This window comes from Epinephelus moara, chromosome 20 (assembly GCF_006386435.1).
Source record: "Epinephelus moara isolate mb chromosome 20, YSFRI_EMoa_1.0, whole genome shotgun sequence".
NCBI classification, from domain to species: domain Eukaryota; kingdom Metazoa; phylum Chordata; class Actinopteri; order Perciformes; family Serranidae; genus Epinephelus; species Epinephelus moara.
In genome coordinates, this window is record NC_065525.1 from 44,255,407 (window position 1) to 44,265,432 (window position 10,026).

A 10,026-nucleotide genomic window follows, 5' to 3' on the forward strand; every position below is an offset into this window, starting at 1 on the left:
GGGCCCTGGGTTCCTCCTGGTGCAGAGGGCCCTGGGTTCCTCCTGGTGCAGTGGGCCCTGGGTTCCTCCTGGTGCAGTGGGCCCTGGGTTCCTCCTGGTGCAGCGTGTCCTGGGTTCCTCCTGGTGCAGTGGGCCCTGGGTTCCTCCTGGTGCAGGACCCGGCCTCATGTGTCCGGAGTGTGTAGGCAGTTCCTGGATGATGAATGCATTGATGCCATTGGCTGGCCCTCTTGTTCCTCTGACCTAAATCCAATTGAGCACCTATGGGACGTTATGTATCGGTGCATCTGATGCTGCCAAGTACCGCCACAGACTGTCCAGGAGCTCACTGCTGCCCTGATCCAGGTCTGGGAGGAGATCCCCCAGGACAACATCCACCGACTCATCAGGAGCCCAGACATTGTCAGGAGGTCATACAGGCAGGAGGGGGCCGTACACACTCACACGCCCTCAGTGGGTTGATGATTTTGGTTTCCACTGACTGCTGTTAACGTCATTTTATTCTCAGCAAATTATACATTGAACATCAGTAAAGATTTTTCGACTTCATTCGTCTATCAAGATCTGATGTGTGATTTAAGCATTCCCTTTTTTTTTGAGCAGTGTATAACGGTTGAACAGTCACAGGGGACAGTGTTCTACTTGTAATACTAAGTACATTTTCTTTCTAATACTTTCTACTTTTACTTAAGTAACATTTTTCAACGCAGGACTTTTACTTGTAACAGAGTGTGTTTACAGTGTGGTATTAGGACTTTTACTGAAGTAAAGGATCTGAATACTTCCTGCACCAATACAGAAGAGTGTGGAGACACTTTTCTTTCAGAGAACTTGTTTGTACTTTAACAGAAAACGACACAGAGGTGTTGACTGTGGAGGCGGTGATTAATCAAACTCACAGCCAACCAACTGGTTTCATCACAAGTCATACAGATTTGCTATTAGAGCTGTATCGACATGTAAATGTTTTACTTGGACCCTGATTCTAATTTGTTTAGGTGACCCATCAGATGTTTATGTGGTGGGGGCTTTAAACAGCTTCTTTATGTTTTTTTACCTTTATCTTTTCAGGGGAGACTCTCCTGACAGCAGAGTTTTGTTTTTCAGAAGGTGTTGATCACACTTGAAACTGTCTGGTACAAACGCAGTCTGATCTGTTGGCCGCTGAGTAGATCTACATGCAGTTCAGTGGTTCTTTTTTTTTTTTTTACATCTCTATAGAGGTTTTATACTGGCCTGACTGGACGATTTCTGGGGTTTAAAACGCAGATAATAACGACATAAACAGGAACCGTTTATTTCCTGTAACACTCAAAAGCAGCACCTTTGGTATTAAAGTTTTATCCCAAACATGAAATTTTGGGGGTAAGCAGTCCATCACGTTCATTTTTAACTCTTTAACTACGAGCTCTGGTCAAACAGTTGCGTTAAAATGAATGTTAATGAGTTGGAAAACACTTCACATGTGAGGGCGGATGATGTTGCTGAAGCAGCTCTTACCGTTGAAGCTAACAGCACGGATGTGGGCCAGCAGCTCCTTGCCGTCGATGTTGGCCATGCGCGGGCAGAGGCCGGGGTATCCGGCGCAGAGCTCGCGGTGCATGTGGTGCAGAGCGTGGGCCATGGCATACACGGCGTCCATCACAAACTGAACCTTCCCCTCCTGCTCGTAGGTGGAGTCACGGCCGACTTTCTCCAATCCTGAAACAGAGACAGAGAGGCGATTGATCGGTGAGAGTCGAGAATGAAATTTTAAAGTCAACTTTAAAGCCTGAACATGAATAAGAAGCTCTTAAAGGGATCCAGATGGTTTTGGTGTGAGTTGCAGAGTGTTTGAGGTATCAGCCGCTCTCCACTATAATGGAACTGGATTGCACTCGGCTTGTGGTGCTCAAAGCGCCAAAAAAATACCCACCAACTGTATCACCGCACAGAAGGAAGCGTGCATCTACTCATGGACAAGAGGCTCATGCTCATGACAGCACCAGATGTTCACAACATGATGCTGATGATGCTCACAACAAGGTCTGTGATTATCATGAGTAACTGGGTCATGATTTCTGGAAAGAGACATCACTGTTGAGTCTTTCAAATGTTTTATTTTGGCGGTTTGAGCACCACAAGCTGAGTGCCATCTAGTTTCATTATACTGGAGAGGAGGCAGACATCTCTACGGCTGATGTCTTCAAGATTTGACAACTCATACCAAAACAATCCAGACTGATAAGTAGCTCTACAGGTAAGAGGAAAATGATGTCTCTTTAAAGTGCTCAGAATAAAAAATAAATTTGAATCTCTAAGTCAGTGTTTACTGGGCAACTCCATTTGCTGATGAAGATCTTCAGGGGAGACAAACGTTCCATTATTTTTTTCCTTTGTGTGTGTATCCTCTCTAAATTCAGTTTTTGTGTGTCCATGAACGCAACACGAAACTCATACGTTCTTTTTTCCTCAGCAGCAGTTTGTGGAGTTTTGAGTCGTGGGCTGGATAATTGATCAATCGCTGTGATCAGAGCTGATCATATCAATCTGACAATCTGAACAGTAGTTGTTGAGATTAAAGTGATCGACAGACTGATTAATCTTCATCTTTGGGCTCGTCCTCAAATACGACAGAAAACATCAAACACTGAGATTGTAAAGCAGAAGGAACAACGAGGCCTGTCAACAAACTTTACTAATTTCTGTCTGAGATCTTTCCGCCTCTTTGTGTTTCCTTTTCTTTTTAAAACCAAAGGTTTCAGAGTTCGTCCTTGCCGCCGGGCAGAGAGCAACTCACAAAGGATTATGGGAATGTGAAATGAGACACGTTTCCTATAAACCGTTAACATAAAAAAATACATTTGGCTCCATCTCATTAGCTGTGATTAAATAACAGAGTGGAGAAGACAACGTCATCTTTTATTTGAAAATTCTGTAAAGTCCTTCTAAAAATTTTCTCTGAGTAATTAGCGTTATTAGAGCCGCGGCGCTCTGCGATCACGCCGCCGGCTGGAAAGCACTGAGGGAAGCGAAGGAGAGGAGAAGGAAACTAACTGCCGGACTGGACCCTCCATCAACAGACAAGACTTCTCTGAATTAATAGGAGCTTAGAAATGAAATCCAATTTAATTTTAATAGCAGGCGGGCGGCGGGGGATCTGTCCGAGGGGAGACATTTGCTCCGGCAGTAAAGACTGATTACACGTCTGTACAGTGGTAATAAATGAGCCTCGAACGGCGAGGATGTCAAACAGCCGAGGCAGAGAGGAGATGTACGGCCGTGCTGCAGATGATCGCTGCTCCCTGCAGATGATGAGGCTCCTCAATATTTAAAGAATACACATGTTTGATCTGGAAATTCAAACGGTGCCTGAATGCAGCATTTTGAACATACAAGAAGTTCAGTGTCTCACAGTCGGACTCAGAGAAGTTTCTCTGTGGAAGAAGCTTCCTTGTGCTGGGGAACAGAGATGTTCACTAACTAGCAGGTGTTCAGGGCAGCTTAATTAATTAGATTTAGGGACGTCACCATACCAGAAACTTAACTTCCAGTACCAGTGAAATTCCTCGATTCCTGATCCCCACTTCAATACCAGGGTAAGAAACAAAAACAAAACAATAAATCTCACATACTAAAATCTAAATTAAATGTATTGTGCTGACATGTATGGACGGCTTTTTCCGTCAGTGTCTGACACCAGAAGTCACTGACCAAGGGCCAGATTTCAACTTTGGAGTGAGACTGGGCTGAAACCTTCGTAGCTGTATGACTCCGCCTGCTCAGTAAAGTAGCACCTACAGTTTACATCCATGTCTTTGAAAACATGGATGTTTCACCCACATATCAATTCAGTATCTGTCCAAATGTCCTCCCTCCTGTTACTGAGATATGAAGTTCAACAATGACCAGAAACTGTTTTTGCGGAAAATTATGATGTCACAGTGAGGTTGACCTTTGACCTTTTGGATATAAAATGTCATCATTTCATCCTGTTAAACATTTGTGTGAAATTTTGTCATAATTGGCGTGTTGATTCTTGCGTAATGGCCAAAAACATGTTTTGTGAAGTCACAGTGACCTTTGACCTTCAACCACCAAACTCTAATCAGCTCATTCTTGATTCCAAGTGGACATTTGTCCTAAATTTGTGGAAAAACCCTCAAGGTGTTGTTGATATACCATGTTCACAAGAATGAGACAGATGCAAGGTCACACTGACCTTGACCTTTGGCAACCAAAATCAAAACTGTTCATTGTTGAGTCCAAGTGAATGTTTGTGCCAAATTTGAAAAATATCCCTCGAGGTGTTCTTGAGAACAGGACGGACATATGGACAACCTGGAAACATAATGCCTCTGGCCGTGGCTATTACGAGCGTGGAGTCTGGTGGTTGTGGTGATGGTCATTTTAGGGCTGGTAAAACAAAAACGGTGCCTACTCTTTAAAAAGGCCAGTCTAACTTCGAGGAAAGTCTCTTGAGATACTGACCTTGACCTTTGGCAACCAAAATCTAATCAGTTCATCTTGAGTCCAAGTGGACATTTGTGCCAAATTTACAGAAATTCACTGGAGGGAGTCTTGAGATATTGTGCCCCACAAGAACAGGACAGATGGATGGGTAACCTTAATACATAAAAGTCATGAGTGAGGGAAACGAGTCAGTGTCAGCGTGAGGATACAAGAGAAACTGAGGCTCATCCTCGGAGTATTTCCTGCACAGTTCATGGAACTGGGGCCTGTATTCTGGGGATTTGGTTTCCTCTGAAACAGCCTGTTGTGATGACAACATTTTCTTTTCAGAAATTCTCACACAGCTGCTTCATTTGCACAAAACACAAGTTATTTAACAGCTTCTCACAAAAACAAAACCCTCACGAGTCTCTCCGTCAGACGCTTCATGAATGAACATCACTTCTGAGAGTGAGTGGAAAGTGAGCAGCGTGTTCGGCCATGTGGCGACCTGAATGTTGCTGCTGCTGCTGATGATGATGACGATGATGAAGAAACTGACTGAGGTGAGGAGGCTCGACAGACAGCTTCATCATGGCTGCTGGCATTTCAATTACACATCACTTACAGGGTAAATGTAATTCCTTCTCGACATGTTTCTGTTTTCACGTCTCTCTCTCTCTCTCCCTCTCTCTATCTCTCTCTCGCAGGCATCCGTCTGTTTCAATTAGATTTGTAAATTAGATAAACGGCAAACTAATTACAGAGGTTAGTGGTGATGGGATGATTCAGGGGAAACCAGCCTGGCTGTGGCGTCTCACACGGCTGAATATATTTACATTAATATAGTTTTTTTCATTAGTTCTGTTGTTTATCAGTAACGTCAGTCTGTCAGATTAATAATGATGTTTCCTCACAACACAGATTCTGACTGAGTCGTAAAAACACGACAGAGAGCTGCTGAAACATTCATTAATTCATCCCGCGTCCATGCATTCTTTACTTTATATTGACATCTTCTGTTTATCATCATGTTTAGGGAAGTGATTTCCATAAAAGAGAACCAACAGCACGTCACAAGGAAAAAATGAAACTACAGCACAATCAGGAGGAAAGTGACATAAATCATCCAAACAGCCAATCAAATGTCCACCAGCACATCATTTATCTTGTCCGACATTTTAGATTTATTATTCAGACTGAAACACTGACAACGAGTACAGTGTAACACCCACTCTTCACTCCGGTGTTTTATTATTACAGAACAACTTTGAGTTGGACATGTGTTAGTGATCTGCATGTCAACAGTGAGTCTTACGGCTCAGCTGTGAACTGCCGATTAAAGTCAAAAAACTGAACATACCACTACATACATACAGTTTGAGCCAGTTTAAGAAATGTTATTAAATTCCAACTCCCGTTCAGGTAAACTGTCTGTGAAGCCAAAAGCCAAAGCTCATGTGCTCACACTATACAGTCAGACTGTCAAGCCACAACCTGAGTGCTCTGAAAGTGTAGATAAAACGGCCCGGTGGCCCTGGTGGACCGTTCTGGCTATTGGCAATTGTTAAAAAGATTTCCGAGGCAGGTTCAAGCTTGTTTGCTGGCAGCGGTCTGTAACGTTACACCAGAATGGTTCACAATAAAGCATCATTGCCAACATTTCTCTCGTTCATATCCGTCTTGATGGGAGGGCGAGTATTTCAAAGGATATCAAGAGGCACATATGTTGTAACCACAGCTCCACCAACCTGGCCTCCATATTTACCCTTCACATGTTCTATTGTGTCGTCATGGCACTCTCAGATGCTCTGTTTGCCACTTTGTGCAGGCGCAGTGGAAAAACTAGAAATACCCCTTTGTGGTTGTATGACTCCGCCCACCAGTCCAGTGTCTCTGACAGTCTCCATCCATGTCAGTGAAAACATGGATGCTTCACACACAGAAGATCTATACAATCAGCACAGTTTCAAGATTAGAGTCACCAATTCAGTATCTGACCAAATGTCTCCCCTTCTGTTCCTGAGATATGACGCTGAACAGTGGCCAAAAAAGTGTTTTTGCAGAACATTATGATGTCACAGTGAAGTTGACCTTTGACCTTTTGGATATGAAATGTCATCACATTCTATTATTTTATTCTATTGGACATTTGTGTGAGATTTTGTCAGTTAGTGTATGAATTCTTAAGTTATGACCAAAAACATGAGGTCACGGTGACCTTTGACCACCAAATTCTATTCAGTTCATTCTAGGGTCCAAATGGACGTTTGTGCCAAATTTGAGGCCAAATTTGAGTGCTAAATGGTTAAAGACAACCTACTATTATTTAAAATAAAATGATTCAAAACAAACTTCTCAGAAAATTCTTTGGCAATAAAATGCTGAAACATTTAAAATATTATCTTTCCCAATGTGCAAATGGGCCCTTTTTACATTTTTTGAACCTCTGACACAAATGTACATGTCTTATAAAACATGTCCATCAGAATTTTCTCTTTTTTATCTGATTTCTTTTCATGTTCAGCTAATCTGAACACAAACAGCTGGTTTCCAGTGATAAGATAACACGATAGTGATCCTCACGTTATTATTTTATCCTATTAGACAGTTGTGTGAAATTTTGTCAGTAAGTTTATGAATTCTTGAGGTATGGAGGCAAATCATATTATGTGAGGTCACAGCGACCTTTGAACACAAAATTCTAATCAGTCCATTCTTGAATCAAAGTGGACATTTGCACCAAATTTGAGAAAACTCCCTCAAGGCCTTATTTTGCACGAGAACGAGACAGATGCAAGGTCAAAGTGACCTTAACCTTTGACCACTGAATTCTTATCAATTCATTGTTGAGGCCAAGTCAAGAAGAAGTCCCCACAAGGTCTTCTTGAGATTTTGTGCTCACAAGAATGAGACAGATGCAAAGTCAAGGCGATGCTGACCTTTGACCATTAAAATCTAATAGTTGATCGTTTAGTCTGGACGTTTGTGCCAATTTGAAGAAATTCCCAAAAGAAGTTTTTGAGATATCACGTTCACAAGAATTGGACGAATGGATGGACAGACGTACAACCTGAAAACATAATACCTCCGGCCACCATCACTGGCACGGAGGCATAAAAAAAGGACTTATTTTCGGGAATCGACTCGTGGATTCACTAGAACTGTGGAAGAGCCTGATGACAGCTCCGCCCGTAAACTGCACTGCAAACAGTGCCCTGGCGAAGCTGAAATATGTGCAGACTCTTAAATGAGTTAATCAGGTCAGAATGGGGACCAAATCGTACAGTGCATGTCCAGCTTTAGTCATGAGTCAAGTCCAAAGTCAAGACCACCAAGTCCAAAGTCAAGACCAACAAGTCCAAAGTCAAGACCACCAAGTCCAAAGTCAAGACCAACAAGTCCAAAGTCAAGGCAGACAGTCCTTTAAGTGTTTAATTTTATGAAACAGCCAAAAGACAGCTGGATGGTCCTTTGAGGTGTTTCAGCTGACTGTGACTGAAACACTTGATGCTTCACATAACGTAGTTTTCAGGAGTTAAAGGTCAGATCAAATCATCTTGTTTGAAAACCAGCAGCTCTTTGCTCTGCTGCTCCACATCTGAGCCTTTCATAGTAAAGGCATCACTGAGAGGCAAAAACAGCTGCGTACAGTCTCTTCTCCTCTTTAAAGTGTTGACATGAAAACACACACTTTGCAAAATGCTCCTGAGTGCTGCAGAACACTAAACAGCGGCTCGAGCGTTTCTCCTGCAGAGATCATTGCTGCTTTCACAGAAGAAAGAAAGACAGACAGACAGACAGACAGACAGACAGACAGACAGCCGACCTCAGTCTATAACACTTCTTCACCTGCTGACTTTTCCATCCAAACAAACTGCAGCACAGATAAAGATAAAAACATACACAAGAAAACACAAAGAGTCGTTCAAATGCAAATCTGGCTTTCATACCTACTCAGTTTATTTCGAGGGAATTTGCAACGCAGACGAATACAAAGGGAAAGACACAGTGTGATAAAAAGGTGAGAAAACAATGAGACTCTTAACTCAGCAAATAACACCGTTCAACAGAACAGAATCAAATATTCATGTTCTCTGCTGAAACGGTGTTTGTGGAGTCTCCAGGTGAAAGAACTGATCCGCGAGGTGGAAAACAAGGTTCCCCTGAATAAAGAAACTTTATATCCCCCACAACTCCGTCCCTGCTGCTGAGGGAACTGTTACACTGCAAATAAATCTCCATCTTTTCTTAAAGGCAGTGAATGAACTGAGATGCTCATTACAACTCCACAAACAAACATCCCGATGATTTAGCTATTCTTGGAGCCTCAGTGGAGCTAAGTATGTAAAGTCTGTCCTGAGGGCGGCGCCACAGGAAGTCATATCTGATCTTTAAATATACAAAAATGTTTTTCTGGAGTGAAACCAAGAAACAACAAATGTCTTCCCACAATACCTGGAACAACAAACACCCTGGAGCTTTTCCTTTTGAAATGCAGTTTTCGCTCTGAATGCCGAGCACTAACTTTTACCTGTACTGGGTATTATTACTGCAGTATTTTACTCAGGTTAAAGATCTGTGTACTTCAACTGCTGCTTGGAGCCAGAAACACCACAAACAGGAATCTGAACACACAGACAAGATAAGTGTGTATATTGATTCACTGTGACTTATACTTTCTATAGATAATCATTATCTCTGGGAGCAAATAAATGTCCATAAACCACCTTAGAAATCATAGAACAAAAATCGCCCTTTAAGTGAGATTTATACTTCTGTGTCGAATCAGTGCCGTAGCCTGACGTGCACTTCCCCAGAAATGTAACTCTTCACGGTGACGCAGACCTCCTGTCTGTCTCTGTAAGCTGACACCATTTCCCTCAGTGGAAACAAAGCTTTGATTTACTTTAATTTCACAGATAAGAAACAATAAATTGTGAAGACAATAAAGCCTCCACTAAACTAATATTTCCTGGCTTCTACTTCATTTTGCTTAATTTGGGCCCATTGTCCTCGTTCGTGGACACTTTTTTGTGCCATCTAGTGGTAGTAAGAGCACAATACACTAATCCATGTAAAAACAAGATGGCAGTCACCTCTGCCAAGTCAGTCTGCAGCTGATCCAGACACAAAAGTGGACAAGCTCCAAAACCTGATCACATTTAATAGTTAATTTGGTTATTTATAATTCATAACATTTGTAGTTTGTCATGTCAACAAATTTGACCAATTTTAGAAACAATAACAAGTAAAAACGCTGTTAATTAGAAAGTACTTGTTTGAAGACATCGGGAATTTATCATCAGCTTGTCAAAGGACAATGGGACTTTATTATAGTCTTGTTTGAGGACATTGTGACTTCGTTTGTCATCACGTTTGAGGATATTCAGACTTAATTACCGTTGACAATGTTTAGTTTTTTTTACATACTAGTCCATAGCCATTGGTAGCTTTGTCACCTTCTACCTATGCCAATCCTCAATGCCTATGTGCAGTTTCACATAGATTGACCACGTCAGTGAGTAGAAAAACGTGGGACAGACAGAATGACTGACTGACAGAATGACACACTGACAGTTTCCGTGATTATGT

General features: G+C 42.1%; 2 protein-coding genes across 3 annotated transcripts in view; one reads left to right on the plus strand and one right to left on the minus strand.

Annotated features, from left to right (window-relative positions):
• The window catches only part of cadps2 (Ca++-dependent secretion activator 2), a 633,342-nt gene that overhangs the window by 145,477 nt on the left and 477,839 nt on the right, over nt 1-10,026 (plus strand). The gene's annotated exons all lie outside the window — the stretch shown is intronic.
• Nucleotides 1-10,026, minus strand: part of LOC126407707 (metabotropic glutamate receptor 8-like) — a 212,319-nt gene that overhangs the window by 62,979 nt on the left and 139,314 nt on the right. Inside the window, exon 9 of the mRNA XM_050072857.1 lies at nt 1,501-1,698. Coding sequence (XP_049928814.1) covers nt 1,501-1,698 — 198 coding nt within the window. The remainder of the gene's footprint in view (nt 1-1,500; nt 1,699-10,026) is intronic.